Source organism: Pituophis catenifer, unplaced genomic scaffold (genome assembly GCF_029215685.1).
Source record: "Pituophis catenifer annectens isolate HBS135680 unplaced genomic scaffold, rPitCat1.0.hap2 SCAF_10, whole genome shotgun sequence".
Classification (NCBI taxonomy): Eukaryota; Metazoa; Chordata; class Lepidosauria; order Squamata; family Colubridae; genus Pituophis; species Pituophis catenifer.
In genome coordinates, this window is record NW_027256890.1 from 16,907,105 (window position 1) to 16,924,906 (window position 17,802).

Genomic DNA, 17,802 nt, shown 5'->3' on the forward strand with positions numbered 1-17,802 from the left:
CCCTCCTGGTCATGTGATCAAAATCCAGATGCTTGGCAACCGACTCATATTTATGACGGTAGCAGCCTTTGGCGACCTTCTGACAAGCAGAGTCAACCGGGAAGCCGGATTCATTTAACAACCATGTTAGTAACTTAAGAACTGCAGTGATTCACTTAACAATTATGGCAAGAAAGGTTGTAAAATGGTGCACAACTCACTTAACAACTGTCTTGCCTAGCAACAGAAATGTTGGGCTCAATTGTGGCCTTAAGTCGAGGACTACCTGTAAAAGTCCCAAAGCAAAAAGCCTCTTTGTTGCCTCAGCTGTTCCGGCCTGGGGGGTGGGGTGGGCGTGGGACAGAGGTGGGTTTTAGCAGGTTCTGACCACGTCTGGAGAGCCGGTAGCGGAAATTTTGAGTAGTTTAGAGAACCGGTAAATACCACCTCTGACTGCCTCCCGAGTCCCACCTGATCGGGAGGAAATGGGGATTTTGCAGTAACCTTCCCCTGCCATGCCCACCAAGCCAAACCCACAGAACTGGTAGTAAAAATTGTTGAAATCCACCACTGGCGTGGGAGCGCTGCCTCTTGACCCTTTGCCAGATCTACTTCCCACAGTCCACGGGGGCTGCTGTGGACACAGAGGCTGTGAGGCCAGGGACCCACGCGTAACGGAAGTTTCCAGAAACAAGGGTTCTTGTTTTCTTGAAAACAAGAAAAAAAAAGAGAGAGAAAGGGAATTGCAGTCTGCTTAATTGGATCTAACTATTAACAGTCAAAATTCCAATTCTGATTATAACTAATTAAAAAAGATGAAATGTTGGATCAGAAAGAGAACCTAACCTGCTCACATTGTGAGTTTTGTGCTCCCTGCTGAGAGCTGGCAGGCTGAGCCCACAAGAGGAAGAGGAGGAGGAGAGCCATGGGCTTCCTTGGGGTTGAGTGATTTCCTTCCCACCGTCTTGTCTTCCTGCAGCAAACATCCCAGGGCAACTCCTATGGAAACCCTTCCAGGAAAATCTGGACTTAACCACACATGGGCCATTGATGGCTTCTCCTTCTCCAGTCTATTAACCTCAGGAGACGGTTGTTTTATCCCCTACGCTCTCATACTCAATGACAAAGGGTTTACAAGAACTCTGGTCAAGACTTTGGTCCCTGGAGTGGGACCCCCACACCCCTCACTGCTGGCTGTCCTGGAAGTTCCAGTCCAAGGAGAACAGAAGGACCAACTCACTCCCCTACGCAGCCTGAACCGCCAGGCCAACCCAGGGCCAAATACTGGAAGGCTTAAAAACCCTCCAATGCACCCTGCTGGTGCCAGAGGTAATACAAGGCTTCCAATTACCCCCCACATGCACATCCAAAACTTAAAGAGCAAGGAAATCAGAAGCCCCCCAACTGGAGCAAGTCTGAAATACAAACAAGTGTGTAAAAAATTCAGCCCTGCATCTGAGAGGGTGCCAAGAATATTCTGGGCCCTCTTGCAGTCCACAGCAAGCTCCACTGTGTTCCTAAGCAGGCCGAATGAGGCCATGGGGCAGAAGAGCTGTGAACTGCCCCCACCCCCAATGTCTTCAGGAGGCCTCAAAGTTGTCTTCCACAAGCAACCCCATTCTCTGGCCGGCCAGCCTGCAGCACTTCCAGAGATATTCACTCATTTTGAATAAGAAACCCAGATGGTCTCTGCCAGAGTGTCCTTTTATTGGAGTTCACACAGGGGACCCAGAGGCTCACTTAGTAGCCCCCAGCCCAGGAGGCAGACAACAAGCTGAGAACTGACCATGAAAAGGAGATACACCCAAGAGACAGCGAGGGAGGGAGGGAGGGAGGGAGGGAGGGAGGGAGAGAGAGAGAGAGGGAAAGAAAGAAAGAAAGAAAGAAAGAAAGAAAGAAAGAAAGAAAGAAAGAAAGAAAGAAAGAAAGAAAGAAAGAAAAGAAAAGAAAAGAAAAGAAAAGAAAAGAAAAGAAAAGAAAAGAAAAGAAAAGAAAAGAAAAGAAAAGAAAAGAAAAGAAAAGAAAAGAAAAGAAAAGAAAAGAAAAGAAAAGAAAAGAAAAGAAAAGAACCACAGTCTCCATCCCATCTGTGCTCTCTGGCTGTAATAGGTGAAGGGAGACCTCAAGGTGATCTTCTGCAGCACTTATCCAGGAGGCCAAGCATGGAGCTCAGCAAGCTCTGAACCACATCAGACAGATTTTGGTCTGAGATGGCTAGGAAAGAACCAGTGGCGGTGCTGCCTCAGTTCAGCCGCCTGGCTGCAGCCTGACCCATCCCCTGCGAACTCTCTGCGCCCCGTCCTCGGAAGCCAGCAGCGGACACTTCTTCCAGGAAACTGGGGAAGACAGAAAGACACCAAGGGAGAATTAAAAGAAAAGCAGCCATTTCTCACCGGCTGGCTCCAAAGGCCAATGTCTGGGTTGGGCCAAATGGGCAGGATTTGGGCCAGAGAGGGCAGATAGGGGCCAAAGGCAGAAAAACGACATGGACCATCCAGGCACTTCCTAGGAGCCAAAGCTGACTTGGAAGCGCGCACATACACTTGCACAGAGTTTGTATTTCCTTTATTATTGGTTAGATTTACCTCTCACCTTGATTTTGCCTTTGTAACATCAGCGATGTGAGATAGTTAAATTGAGAGAGGGTCAAGGAGGCCCCCGTGATTTCCATGGCTGAGTCTCCCTATTCCAACCTCAACGGCTTTTTCAGCCTTAGCCTTTTCTCCATCAAGAGAGCGGCTCCTGGGGGTCACTATGGGAGTTGGTCGTACTAGCAGGGCTGCGTGGTAGGGAGGTGAACATCTCCCACACCTATGGATTCACAGAATTCAGGTGACTTAACTATAACACACACACACACACACTTTTGTGTCTGCAGGCTCGCACATGTACCTAACCGGGAACCGAAGAAGCTGTTGCACAGGCAATGGGTTTCTGCTACTGAATTCAAGACCTTACCTACCCCTCTCGCCTCTTATAATTTGCTGTCCTGAGATCTACTCTTGGTCGAGCTGGTAACTCGATAGAGTGACCTTCTCCTCCAGGAGACGGATCAGCTGTCTGGCTGTGCTGCCTAAGAGAGGGTGTGAATACAGAGGCTGAGAAGAACACTCCCTTAAAGCCTGCGGTTACACACTGGCGATGGTGTCAGAAAGGAAGAAGAGAGGACAGGATCTTGGCCTCCCGGAAGGACTCCAGCAGGTGAAAAGGCAGGCAAAAATGGTTCCTCCTACATGCGGAATGCACCACCACACGATGGGCTTCAAGCCCATCATTCCTTGGATGCTCTGGAACAGACGAGGCTGATGATGGGGATGAGGCAACCCAGCTGAGCTGTCTGATCGTCAGAGGCTTTTAAAAACATTTTTTTACAACCTCTTCGGCCAAAGAGATTGTAGAAAAAATGGTTTTAAAAGTTAAAAAAAAAAAAAAAAGTTGGTCACGCCCACTCAGTCACATTACTCCCCACCAAGCCACGGCCACAGAACTGGTAGTAACAAATTTTACATTTCACCACTGCTGGGAGCCCCATCTTTTAAAAATTAGGGGCACTTCTGCAAGAAAGAATATGTCTCCTGGGGGCAATGAAAGCAACCCTGTTGTGGAGGGGTACCTGATGAAGCTCTAAAGCCCCTTCCTCCCTCTGAAACAGGGGCCAAAACTGCAGGCTTTTCCCTCTTCCAGGAGCTGCCCTTTCCCCACAGGCAGCAAGAGAAACAGGCTTCAAAGCTTCAATAAAAGGGTGTGTGTGTGTGATGCCACTTCTCTGTGGCCTCAAAGGGGGAGGAACAGCTACGGTGGGCTGCCTACTGGGCATCCTAACTCTGGGGCAATGGACATCCTGGGAAAAGGCTGACTCTGTCTTTCCCATCCAGGAACTCTCCATATAGAACCCACCCCCTTCCTCAGGATTCGGCATGATGCCCCTGGAAGTCGCAGGTGGGGAAAAACCAAGTGAAACCCAGCAGAACCTTTTCTCAGAACTGGCTCCGTGCGTGCGCCAAAAGACAGCGCCCATCCACAAGTGAATCTGGAGCAGAACTCTTCAGCTCTGTAAAGCCCTTGCATGCGCGCACACACACACAGGAAAAGGAAAAAGACTGGTTGAAAAGGACGGCAACGGCTCTGCCCCACCTTCAACTCACCTCCTTGTGTTGTGCACCGTCGTCCCACCCAGCACGATCCGGACACCAGGGGTGGTGCGATTCAGATTGCAAACAGTCAGCGCCTCCTCGTACGTTGCTCCACCAATGATGAAGACGATAATATCTTGTGGCCTGGAACGAAGACGGACAGAGAGCTCGGAAAAGGGCAGGAAAGGGGGCAAGAGGCTGCCCTCTTAGCTGGAGCACCACCCTGACCCGATAAACTCTTCTGGAAGAACTGCCCCTATGTCTTCCTGCCCTCTGACCAGGCAAGGCCTGGTGGGCAAAGCCATCTTCGCAGAGGCTTGCCTGGCAGCGTCACGGGGCTTCTGTTGAAGATCACGACTGGCAATCAATACTGCTTGTTTAGGGCCAGTTCAAGCTTTGTTTCAAATGCCGCTGAAATGTATATGCCGTTCTAAGCAAAGCTGTATCTTGTAAAGTTAATATTATAAAATGATACAATTCTAATTTTGTAAGCCATTTTAACAACTCCATTCTTATAACTGCTAATGGTCCAATAATTACGGGGGGAAATTTTGCCAGTTTATTCCATAACCTTGATATTACAGTTGTCAAAAGCCAATAGTTTACAATCTTTTCCACTTTCTTTTGAGCTCCTTCAGTGCAATATAGAATTACCCACATCAATAAGTTAGATTTATTTTTCTTCAGCTCCTACAATGACTGGCATGCTTTGCTGTAGATGTTGGTCTGCCTGAATTTGGAAATCCCATACAAGTTTTACGAGAGTGCTCTGCACCAGCTTCTGATGAGCACAGCAATACTTCAGAGCGTTTTTTGCGCAAAGGCCGATTTATTTTTGCCATCTGCAATCCTGTCTTGCCTTTTACAGATTGACCCTTGAGAGACTGACCCGCCATCCTTCTGAGCCTCCTGCCTCAAACTAAGGTGGACTCATCTGTCGGAGGCAACACCCGTTCTCCTTACCCTGTTTCTGCAGACTGCTCTGCGCTTACTCCATTAAGGCTTCCTTCCTACAAGAAAGGCAGGCAGGTAGGCAGGGAGGAGAGGTGGTCATTGTAGCCCCTCACATCGAGGGAATGCCACCTTTGGGAAGATTTATTCAGCCCTCACTCTACCACCTCATGGCCTTTAAGGCAGTTTCTAACAATAGCATCTCAATTAAGGGACCATTAACATTTCATACATTAAAAGAATCTCAATGATCATTGCAAATGCCGAATTCATTAACTGCCCTATCAAATTTAGCCCCTTAGAGGATCTAAATTAGCCACGTATGAGCAAAAGCATTCTCCCCCATTCCCCACCCCCATTTCTGATATCCTGTTACCTGTCACGCAGGATGCTGGGCCCCAGATACGGATACTGGTTGTCTTTCAGTTTCCCCTTGATGAGCTGATCCAGAGTCTCGTGCAATAAAGGCTGGTGCTGCGTGTACACATTCTCAACCCCCTGGTCAGAAGGAGACATTCAGAATGACGAGAGAGAATTTAGCCCCCATCTCATGCATTTTTGTGCTTTTCATATACAAACGTAATTCTTCTTTGCTGCATTAATTGTACACACATCTGTTTTACTTGGCCCTTTTGTAAACCACCCCCTGCAGAGTAAGAACACAACTAACTGCAATACAGATGTAGCTAAGAATAACAGAAACAGAAATACCTTCAGCCCTTTGAGGAACTGTTTGGTAATGGCCACTGCATCCTTTGGGCTGAAGAGGTCACTTGACTGAACCCGTTTCCCTCCGTATTCAGTAATGGCAGGCACCAACTATTTAAGAAGGGGGAGGGGGGGATCACTTTTAAGACTTCTGTGAGGCTTGAATATGGCCCTCCTGCTCCTGCTGGACATCCTGACCGCCCACCTGCAGGTATCCACAGAGATTTCAAGAAGCTGCTGACTTTCGCCAAACCCAGAACCAACCAATCCAGAAAGTGGAATTAAACCAGCCAGAAAGGTGAGCTTCCTCCCTTAGGCCGTTTACCTTGCGAAGCCTCTCGGAGACCCCCCGGTTCTTGAGATCCAGCATGAGGCCTGGAAGGCTGTTGCTGCTGTGTCGCTCGTAACGGAGGGCGTAGAGCATGACCAGCCGGACAGCATCCAGCTCGGCCACTCTGGGGTTCTGCAAGAGCCGTCGAATGCTCTATGGAGAGAGAGAGAAAGCCCAGGACCTTAAGCAGAGCAGGGAAGCCAGGTACACTTTTTCCTATTCCTCAGAAGTTTTCAGCGACTGTATAGTAAGGTGAAGGCGATTCAGGCAAAGGAGAACGCTGTCAAGATACGTTTCTCTCATCCTGAATGGCCACGGAGGCACCCAATGAAAAGAGCCCCTTCCCAGGAAGACTGCCAAGGGGAGCCCCGGCAAGTTCCCTTGCTTTTCTTCAACCATGGGGCTCCTCATTCCTTGTCCCTCGCGCTTATCCCTCACAGCATCTCTGAAAGGGGCGGCATTATTACTGGTAGACCACCGAGCCCTATGGCCATGGCATCAGAGACCAAGCCAGGAGATTGTGCTTTTGAAGCAGCAAAAGGACAGACTTTCCGCCTGCCCCATAGCCAGATGCCCTCAAGCCAGTCTCTCCTCATGGGACAAATCCCTCCTTTTGAAGCAGCCCCTCCCTCCCTCCAACATCCTGGAATGGCAGAATTCAGAGAAGATTGCTTTCCTAATGGCCTCCAGGTGATCTCTGGGCCTTCCCACAACTAAAAGGGACACCATTCCTTTCCCTCGGCCAGTTGAAAGAAGGCTACAGAACGGAAGCGCTCTAAGAAACACCCGGTGAAAAGGAAGCCCAAATGGGATGCTTTGCAGAGAGGGAGGGCAAGGATATACGTCCATACAATTGAAACTTTAAGGAGGCAGGGACCGAGTGATCAGCTCTCACCCCCTTCAGGTTTGTTCACCAAGCTGTTATTAACTGGGTTGGGTCATTCATTCAAAATGATGGTTACCAACATGCACATCACATCCTAAGACAGATGTTAAACAGCCTTAGCCATAACTACGGTATGAAACAGCTCATGGCTAACATATCTTGGCTTATCACAATGAGGCAGCGCACTGACTTCTCTTAGACTAGCATTGGGAGCATCAGCGTGGGAGTATTGAGTCTTGTTTATTTCCCATTCTGGCAGCTGCTCTGACACGCACATTCACGCCCTTTGGCGTGTGGGAGCAGGGCTCCAGGGGTACCTGTAGAGCCCCGGAATGGTCATTCTGACAGGCCAGCTCCTGCTCGGCCTCGGACACCTCCAGCAAATTCCTCTCGCTCACCAGCCTGGAGAGCTCCCCCACCACTGTCACATGCTTGGAGACGGTGCCAGACATCTTCTTGAACTGGGGATAGTTCTCCACAAAAGCCTGGAAGGGGAAGTGAGAGCTTTGAGCGAGGCTCCTGACTGACCAGGCAAAGGCTTCTTCCAAGCCAACTCATCGTGAGAGCTCCTGCATTGAAAACAGGCTTCCCTCCCCCCCCCCCCGCCTCAACACTTGGGTGCAAGCAGCTGCCCACCCTCCTGTGCCACTGTTGTGGTCCACCAGCAGCCTGAGGAGCTGGCAGCAGAGTTGGACAGTGAAGAGGCTGGGGAGGAACATGGGCCAGTCCTGAAACTCGGACGAGGGCTCTGGGTCAGAGGCAGAGATGGGGCCAAGGCCATCTGGGAATGATGCGCAGACTCCGGAGCCCCCCGAGTCAGACACAGAGAGGCAGAGAACAGGAGGAGCATGTTCCTAGTGCACGCATGCACAGAGCTGCCAGAAGGCAAGAGTAGCTAAAGCATAAGGGATGGCTTGGGAGTAAGGCCAGGAGATGATTGGCCCCTCTCATAAGGCTTAAAAGAGAAACAAAGGCACTTGGGGCCTTTTGCAGGAAAGCAATGTTGCTAACTCAGCATCTCTTGTTTGTTTCTGAACTTCGTGTGGCTTTGCCAAGTAAGGCGTTTGGCAGGGTGTCAAAGAAGATAAAGGTTGGTGATTATCCCAAAGGACTTCTTCCGAAGGACGTGTTTTGCAATTAATTGAGACTCAGCTGGGAGTGAACATAATTCTCAGCTGTTACAATAAAATAGGTTTGTTTAGGAATAATTGTGTCTTGTAATGACTCAGTAAGCCTAGGTCACAACACCCACAGCTGAGCAAGCAGGGATGACTGTCAAGGGAGAAGGAATATCCCGCCCACCCAGGGGTGAAATGCTACCGGTTCGGCCAAACCGGTAGGGACGGCAGCATGAGGCTCCACCCACCTGCCCGGTCATTGTTACTTCCTGGTTTTAACCAGGAAGTAACCTGTTTTTTTCCCTCTGCGCTTGCACAGAAGGGTTTTGCGCATGCGCAGAGGGTCTGTGCGGGCATGTGATGTGCGCATGCGAGCGGAGCACATGCACTTCCGAACCGGTAGGGAAGATAAGTAGATTTCATCCCTGCATCCACCCCCTCACTTAACCTTCATGTCTGCAATCGATTCTAGTTTCTGCTGCTCTTTGGGTTTCTTCCTCTGGAAATCCTCCATCAGGTTCTTGATATTGCTGCCAATTTCCGCAAAGTTCAGGTACATGTTCTGAGGAGAGGTGAAGGGACCCATTTGATGAGGGGGAGGGAGACCCCAGAGCTCCAACCCCTCACAAATTGGAAAAGCTGCACAGAGAGTGCCCAACCCATCTCCAACCCCAGCTGCCACAAAGGAGCATCGCAATCAGTTAGCTGGCTCTCAGCTGGATCACACGCTCCTGAATAAAAGGATCCCAGGAAGCGAGGCAGAACATTTGGAAATGTGGAACCGGAAGCACCTAATTAAAAGTGCTTTCTGTACAGCCATATGGACCACATTTGTACGTTGGAGGGACCTGACATTTGACTAAACCTGGATGATTGTACACATCACAGTAAGCCATGGTTTGTTAAATCACTGGCTGGGTTCAGGCTCCAAACAACCATATTAAGGGTGATGCATAAATCCAGCTAGTGGATATATATAGTCCAGGGTCCACCTCGCAGCCCTGGTAGAGCAAATAAACCAGGTTTTAATCCAGAGCCTCAGGAGAAAGGGGGCAGGAGAAAGAGAACCCAGTGGCGGAACTAGAATCTGAAATCTGAAATGAAGATTTGCAGCTTCTTACATTGGCATAAAACTCATCATTCTCAGCAGACAAGACCACCTCCCGCAGGTCTTTGCTGATGCCTGGGACCCGAGAGAGATCAATGCGATTGTTGTTAATTCCCAGCAGTTCATGAACCATAGCTTGGTACGTCCACTAGACAGAGAGGAAGGCAAGCAGAGTGACAGCACAGTCATTTCTCTGGATGTGACATTTGAAGAAGAAAATAAGGGCTCCCCCCCCCCATTGCCCCAAAGACTCCAGCCATGATGGCGCAGCCCTTCCTTCAAAGCCTCTGCAGCTCTTAAGGCGGCCACTCACCTGGTTCAGAAGCGGAGTGATGGCATCGTCCGAGCGGTCCAGGAGCAACAGCAGTGGAGGGACTTCAGTGCGACGGAAGTCAAAGAGCTCGTACTCTTTCGTGATCACTTGCTGTTTGGGGCAAAAGAAGTTCCTCTGTTAGGGGGTGGCGCAGAAAGCCAATGCTCTAAAAACACATAAATAAGCTGTGCAAATGCCAAAGGCTTTTGGTTCCACTAAACAGGAAGAATATAAAACTACACCTTGACACCTTCAGCCAGCCTCTTGGCCAAGTCAGAAGAGAGCTGGTAACGAATCATGGGGCACTTCTTCAGGGAAAGAAGCAAGGCAGTGAGGCCCTGAGTAGTCCTGCACAAATGGGCTGGCTCCCAGTTGCGGCCCTGGAAACAGAAAATGGCCGAGAGTCGCAAAAGAGCTGCCCAGGCTCGGCCCCCAAGCAAGTATCAGGGAGAGATCCTGGGGAGCTCTGGCTCCATAGGAGCAGACTAATGGGGGGTGGGGGTTTCCGTACCGCAGGCATTTTCCCCCTTCCGAGCATAAACGCCAATCTAGCTGCAACCTGGAAGAGAGATCTCCTTTCCTAAAGAAAATTCTCTTTGGCTAGACTTCAGCTATTACATTGTCACTCTCCTCTTTTGATCTAAGCTTTAAGTAAAGACAGCAAGGATGCAAGCTTTGACTTCCAAAACAAACTTCCTCAATGTATCTGTCACATGACTGCAGTATATACAAAAATAGCATTTAGGCTGGGGGGGGGGGAAACCTCCTCCCAATGTTAGTGTTTTCATTTTTAGCTATCGAAGAACAAAATTGCTCCTATAAAGATCGTTTTGTTACCTAAATAGAATCGCTTCGTAATCCCACTGAAGAAAATCCATCACTTGTGTCTTAAAATCTCTTAAGAGCCACGGAAGCTCAAAATGGCAGAACGCCAGCTAAAGTCTTTAGGAAGTGCAATTTTCAACAAGCTCTCCTTATCTTTCTGCCCAGTCAGCCCAAAAGAACCAGAGATTGACACCTGAAAGGCGGTGGCACTAGAAGTTCTGTCCCGCCTGCTCTCAAACACACATTCCTGCCTGGCAACAGCTGTCTTACCTGACAGCAGGCAGAGAGGTTGAGAGAAAACACATGTGGATTCACAGCAATGTAATCTCCATAGAATTCCTACCAAAAGAAAAGTAGAAAGGATCCACTGCTGTGCTAGCAATAAACTGATTTATGACCTTCTGATCAGTCCAGTCCCTGAAAGCAGGCAGCTGTAGGTTGCCTGGCCTTCTGCACAGCCGGCCATTTTGTTAAAAGGCCTCTGTCTGACTGTGGGCTGGGTCCTCTGCTTCTAAAATACCTCGACTGTGCACAATAACAGGGCAGCCCATACCTGCACTTCAGCTACCACTTCCTGCTCGTCAGCTTCTGCCAAAGACTTGACATCGCTCTTGCTGATCACATTGCTGAAATCTGAAATGACAGCTTGATAAGAAGCCATCAAGGAAAAAAAAGTCTTTTGAAAGTTCATCAAAATACTGCAGTGTGAAAAGAAGAACAGAGGGATGAGTGCAGGCAAAAAGCAAGACCCACTTACAAGCACTGGGCAGCATTTAACCTGGGACTTTAGCTGCAATTCTTCTCTGATAAGCTCCTGCTTGGCAAAAGCGGATCACCTGACTTGGAGACCTCATTATGAGACATAATGCATCAGTAAACTATCATTTAACCAATTGCTGCAGTTCAAAATCAAATACTGTCATTTGTCTTTTTGTAGATAGTTTACTTTTTATAGAGATATTTCTGGTCTTTTTATAGAGATTTTAAACCATCCTATCAATAGACTTTGGGCATGAACATAACCAAAGTAATAAAAATACAATAAAACTACCTATTCCAAAGGCTCTGTGGGTGAATATTGGAGGTTTTATGACTGTTTAGGCCAAAAGCCCCTGGCCGGATCAATGTGGCCACTTAAGCCAAGAGTGACTCCTAGAGGCCGAGCTTTGTGTCCTTGTTACAGGCTCAGGTTGTGTACTTGGAGTGTACAATTTAATAATTTATCCATTTAGCCACACCCCTTTCTTGCATACAGAAAGTTTAATCTGGGTTACCAAAACCCAACTGAACTTCAAATTAAAAAATAAATAAAGCAAAAACCTATATAATATCAAGACTATGGTATACAAATTTTATTAGCTTGTAAGTACAGCAGATTCTTGAAACGGTAAAGCCCAAAGCAGATTCATGGGCAATGAGGCCAGCTGCACAGTAAACGTACACTTAAGTATTCACTGAACTGAACACTTCACCTGCATAGCTGCCCCCCTCCAGGTGGACAAGCTAAAAGCCCCATCTCCCCCTGGCTCAGCCACGATGAATAACAGGTAGTGGCATTTCACAGGAGGAAAAGTTAATATAAGTGGGATAAGGGGGTAAGTGCACACAAACCCTGAGTCCTGCCGTAAGTTATGCACGAGAGAACACAATGCAGGAAGGAAATGCTGGCAAAGACCTGGTGTACTCACAGATAAAATAAGAGCTGTATTTGGGTCTCCGCAGCTCCTGGATAAGATACTCCACATTTTCCTAGGGAAGAAACAAATCCAAAGAGAAAAAAGTGGAAAGATCAGCAAACTAGCAGCAAACCAGTAAAGGAGAAAGTATAACTGATTTTTATTCAGCAAAAATCTACCCAGAGAACCACAGACCCCTTCTGGGCATGCAAAATATCTGACAGCACCACAGATGGAGGCTGGGACTCGGGATTCAGGTGCAGTGGCAAACTGGGGAGGGAGAGGGGGGAGAGGTAGTCTGAGGTGGCACCTGCCTGGAGAAAGAGGCTTCTCTGGCACCCAGGGCAGAATTGAGGGGGCCCCCCGGACTTGAGGCGCAGAGTCACGTGGAATGGTAGCTGCCTGCGAGGCCAGAGCCACGCGGGGGGGGGGGGAGAAGCCCCCCAGCAGCAGGGCCTTGAGTGGGGAGCAGGAGGGGGTTACCTTGGTGGGCCGGAGAAAGCAGATGGCTTTCAGGTGCTTCATGCTCTCCCGGTTGGCCGAATCGATGCGCTCAAAGAGGTAGACCTCCTTCTGCAGAATCTCTGACTGCGTGTACACCATGCTCACGATGCTGGTCTAGGACAAGCGAGTCAAGGGAGAGAGGGCTCGAGGTCCCCCCGCACTCGAGTCGCTCCTCGCTTGTTCGGAATGGGGCTCCGGCGCCGCCGAGTACGGCGGGATCACCGGGGCGCTACGAAACGCTCTCCCCCCCCCCCCGCGTCAACCCCCCGCCTCTCCGCCGCAGCTCACCGTCTCTTTATCCATCAGCAGGACCTTCATGCCGGCCCCGCTGTCGCCGATCATCCTGGAGATGTACTGCTTCACCGCCAGCACCACGTTCATTTTGCCCGGGACCCGCGGCGCCTCCGCTTTCCTCGCGCGGGGAAGAGTCGGTCCGCACTTCCTCCCTCCCTCCCCCTGGCCTGGGAGCGGCAGTCTCGCGCCGCTTTAAACTACAACCCCCAGCAACCTCCTGGCCCGCCGGCCGGAACGCGCCTGCGCCGGCCGGCCTCGCTTTCAATCCGCCGCTTCGGCCCCTCGGGCGGAGAGAGCGGCCGCGTCCCGCTGTACTGGCGGCGCCTCCAGCGAGAGGGCGCCTTGAAGCCGGCGCAGCCTCGATCCTCCCTCCCTGGAAAGAAGGCCGCTTCTTCCCGCCTCCTCTGCCTTTCGGCTTCACGAAGCCTCCGCGGTCCTCTTGCGGCCCTTCCTCCCGCTTGTCCCCGGGGCCCGTCTGCAGGGGGAGCGGAGCGCTCGGCAGCGTCTCCCGGCCAAAGGGGGAGCTTCCCATCTCTCCCGAAAACCTGCTCCGGGACGAGCAAAGGGGTGCCAGGCGGGGCTTTGGCTCCCGCGGTGGCAGAGACTCGGCTGGGAGGGCGCAAAGGCCTCGAGGCAACATCCCAGTCCCGGCGGTACCCCCGGACAGCTCCGCCTGGGATGTCGCCAGCTGGGGGATTCCAGCGCCGGCCGGTCAGCTCAGCCTCCTACTCAGGAGCAGCTGGATGGCTGCAGGGAAGGAGGCAGGCTGGCAGGCAGGCAGGCAGAGGCCGGGGCTCCTGGGATCCTTACCCAAGAAAGACCCCTGCCAGGGGGCTTCCCTGTCTTGGACTACAATTCCAATCTTCTCCAGCCAAGACTCAGGCTGGGGACTGGAGAGAGTCGCTTTCGGAGAGATGGGCTCTTATGGACAAATAAGAAATAAAACTTGCTGCCACCGATGTCCCAAATCAATGGGCAGCCCCACCAATGTTCGGTTTGCCCATTGTCAGGGAGCTGGCCAGGCAGACCCACTGCTTTGGGGACTGAGCCAGGAACAATTGTCACACACACACACACACACACACACCGGCCCCATTTATGGGTCCGAGTTCCCCTGCTTCCCTCTCTGTTCTGAAACCCGTAGGAACTTGGAAATACCTCCACCCACCCACCCAGCCGTGCGCAGCCTCAGCCCCTTGGTTGGGAAAAGAAGCCTGAAGTCTGGCAGGGGGGAAGGAGCCGGACCTAGCAGGGCAGCGTAGCTTAGGTTTTATTTACAGATGAGCTAGCCTTCTGCTGCTTCTCTTCTCTCGAATTGCAAAAAGAAAAGGAAGGGAATGAATTCAGGCTGGTGGAAATCCACTCACTCAGTTGGTTCAGTCATTCTTACAGCCTTTTTGATATCCTACATTTAATCCATAAATCTTGTGCTTTTGTTTTTGAAATTTCCCTTAATTTAGGTATAGATATTTAAACATAGCATAAGATACACATGTGTTTGTCCGCCTGTCTCTCTCTCTCTCTCTCTTGTCCTGGGGTAAGTATCTGGTCAGTCCTTCTGGCTCATCCACAACAAAGGGCAAATAACTCTTTTCCTATTGATCTATGCAAATGGCTGATAAGCTGCCAAGGAGCCTTTCTCATCCCCTTCTCCAGCTGTCTTTTGCACAAACATTGCATCGGAAACAAAACCCTAACCCTAACCCCAGCATTTAGTTTTTAAAAAGCCAAGAAAACAAAATTTGGGCCCATCTCATGGGCAACCAGCCTTGCACAGGCTGTCCTTTCTTTGCTGGACTATTCTGTGTCCGCAGAGATGATAAATGATCTTTTTGTCCAGTACATAAACAATGGCTGGGAAAAACAAAGGCAACAATTCACACTCTGGGTCAGCTGAGGTGACCACGTGACCAGCCCCTCTTAGCCCTCTGTTTTGACTGGAGACAGGTTAATGCCTCTTCATTTTTGTGACTTAGGAATGGGAGGATTAGTTTTGAGATGGGATTTATTGGAAACACCAGGGGTATCATGGAACCGGTGACCCAAGGGGCCAAGTCCACAGGGGCTTAAAAACAATCAACCAATGCATGCCCTGTCTCTTCCTGTCACCATTAGAGCAACACCCTCAGTCCTCCAAGACGATGGAAATGGAGAGCCAGTTTGGTCCAGGCAACAGGCTAGAAATTAGGAAACCCTGACTTCTAGTCCCTCTTGAAGCAGGAAAGCCAGCTGAGTGACTTTGGACCAGTCATTTTCTCTCATCCCAACTCACCTCACAGAGTTGTTGTGGGGAAAACGGGGAGGAAGGAGCATTAGATATGCTTGCCTCCTTATATTATGTATAAAAATAATAAAAGGGATTAAAACAAATGAGTATTTGAAAAAAGTTTGGTTTTACCTTCTTCAAGTCTGAGAAGAAATTTGAAACCAGGTTAGATCCTTCAACTACTGCGTCATAGAAAGGCAATAGAAAATAGGAGAGTGAGGCAGAAAAATATTTCCAGAGCACAGAATTATATGAGAAGAGTGATTAGATTTCTTCTAAAATAAAACTAAAAAACTACTGAAATAAAATGCAAATAAAAAATGAATATATTTTAAAGCACACGCTTCAGGCATACAACTCTATGTTACCTACACAGGACAATTGTTTTTGAAGTGTTTTGCATCTAACAGACGTACCCGCGTATGACTGAACCGAGATGAAACAAAAGGCCAGGTATGAAACAGGCACAAGGATGATTTGGAAAGATAGAAGAGTACAGAGATGTATGCTGAGTGGTGTGAAGTACATTTGGCTGTACTTCCCTTAAAAAAAAAAAAAATCTTATTTTGGTGTATTTTCTATTTCTTTTCTGCACTTCTACAACCTTTCTTATTCTGAGAGAGCAACATGGCAGGTATGTTTAGGTGCTGAAAACTACAACACAGAACCTACATCTAGTGCATGTTGTCAGTTTCCTTTTAGTCACTTTCAGAGCTTGTGCTGTCAAGTTCCCGTTGGGAATGGATTCTGGATACCTCCTCAGCCTCCCAGTCCTGAAAGCAGGCCTTCCTTGGACTCAGCTGGACCTGCTGGCCACATGATGGCTCACACCAGTGGGCAAGCCTTTGAAAACAACATCAAAAAAGTTCTGGATACTCTTGAGCCCCCTGTGTAGGCTTTTTAATCCAGGGGCCGAGAACCACGCCACAAATGTTATTTTTTTTCTTCAAGGAGAGCCATCCTCCCAGCCTTCAAGAAAGACAGCCCAAACTGTCTTTCCCCCATATCCTGCCTGCTTGGTCTATCAGCACTATGGACAGCCCACGATCAGGAGAATGCCAAGCACTTCGGCCCCATGGGACATGCCGTCCCTCTCCTTACAGGGGTCTTGAATGCCAGAAGGCTCTGCCCACTGCTGTGTTGTCGTTTCCAAGAAACCGTTGGCAGGGACAAATATTTTATCATTTCATAGCAGCAGCGATTTCCAAGGGTGAAGGTTAGCCTTTCAAGCTGAATGGGAAGATAAGCACTGAGGTCCTCAGACCAAGATTTATTTCTTCTTCTTGGGAACAGCTGTGTGAAACAGCAAAGAACCCTCTGTTCTGGAACTTTCTTTTTCTGGAGATTCACCCAAGTTGAGGGCTGGCTGTTTTCAGGGAATGAAGTAAGCATTTTAATTATTTTTCTGAATGCTTGGGGAAGAATTTGACTATGAATATGAATATATTTGTAATATACATTTTCACTATTTTAAAGCAATGTAATATTAGTCATGGGATATGACTCCAAATATTATGTTGTATACCTTTTTGACAAGTGACCAGATGTCCTTCTTAGTTATAATGTCTGTGCACTCATTCATGCAGGAAAAGATACGTGTTGGCAGTTCTAATGAATCTATTTTCAACCCTCCTACCAGATAGCAGCAAGATTTAGGCACAGCGGTCCTTTCCAGTTCCAGAAGAGAGGCCATTTGTAGTCCAATTATTAAAGGAACAAGAGTGAATAGTACTTCAGGTTTATTTTGATGGTGGCTTTGCCCACACCAAAAAGGCTGGCTAGAATTAAAAGGAAGTTCAAATTCCTGGACTATGGGATGGTCAGTAAAGTAGTTCATCGTGCTTTATTACTTCACAGGATACTATCTTTATATCTGAATATTATTCCAGGCCAAATGACATCCTAATGCCCTGTTCCCAGTACATATCTTTATTTAATAAAAGTACAAACTGCAATATGTTTTTAAAGGGCAGATACACTCATCCATACAGCACTATGTTATGTGAAAGCTCACTTTCAGTCAGTTGCTTGGCAATAACATGACACTTATAAAATCTGTGCAGTTTGGTTACTGGATCTGCACTTTGCATCACTGTGTGCCAGCCAACGTTTCTGCATTAAGAGGGGTAACAAAGAGGAAGGAATTGTTGGTTTCTGGTGCTCTCTGAGCTTGGTTGTTTTCTTTCAGGCGTTTCATTATCCAGACTAGATAACCTCACCGGTGCTAGTCAGTTGCATTGCGCTGCATCCAACGCTTCCGGAAAAGCAGCCCATAAATCCACATAAACCTTGTAACACGGCCCATCCTATTGAATTCCAGAGTTCAGTCCCAGGGAACCGATTAGCAGATTAACCGATTCAATATGCATCCCTGAGAATAGGTTCTGCTGAATAGACAGACGAGGTTATTTTTGGTTAAATGGCCAAATTTACAGTGGGAAAAGGCGTCTGTGGAGGAATTCACTTGGTTAGGATGCAGACTGCAGCTCCCTCTTTAAAGACAAGTCTCCTCCAGCGGTATTTCCTTTCTCTACCCTGCTTCGTTGGGCGGGACCGCCTTGGCCACCGCTCTCTCGGAAGCGCATCCCCAAAGTCGGGAGGCATCTGGGCATCGAAAGAGAGCGAGCGAGGCCACCCAGAGAAAGAGGGAGGGCGGCGGGGCCAGCAGGCGAAGCGAAGCCTCCCGCTCATTTGCGGCCTCCCTCAGCCC

The 17,802-nt window shown here is 49.0% G+C and overlaps 1 protein-coding gene across 2 annotated transcripts; it reads right to left on the minus strand.

Moving 5' to 3' along the window:
• Positions 1-1,963: 1,963 nt before the first annotated feature.
• VPS45 (vacuolar protein sorting 45 homolog) lies at positions 1,964-12,945 on the minus strand. Of its 2 annotated transcripts, none has more exons than XM_070951410.1 (15): positions 12,821-12,945; positions 12,512-12,646; positions 12,041-12,101; positions 10,906-10,985; positions 10,623-10,691; positions 9,770-9,907; positions 9,528-9,638; positions 9,228-9,362; positions 8,555-8,668; positions 7,306-7,473; positions 6,097-6,255; positions 5,775-5,882; positions 5,440-5,561; positions 4,125-4,256; positions 1,964-2,315 (listed from the first exon to the last, which is right to left on the minus strand). In XM_070951410.1, the coding sequence occupies exons 1-15, from the start codon at positions 12,911-12,913 to the stop codon at positions 2,222-2,224; spliced, it is 1,719 nt and encodes a 572-aa protein (XP_070807511.1). In that variant the 5' UTR covers positions 12,914-12,945; the 3' UTR covers positions 1,964-2,221. The 2 variants fall into 2 exon arrangements, with proteins under 2 accessions (XP_070807511.1, XP_070807510.1); XM_070951409.1 differs by having other exon boundaries at positions 10,906-10,997.
• Positions 12,946-17,802: the final 4,857 nt, after the last annotated feature.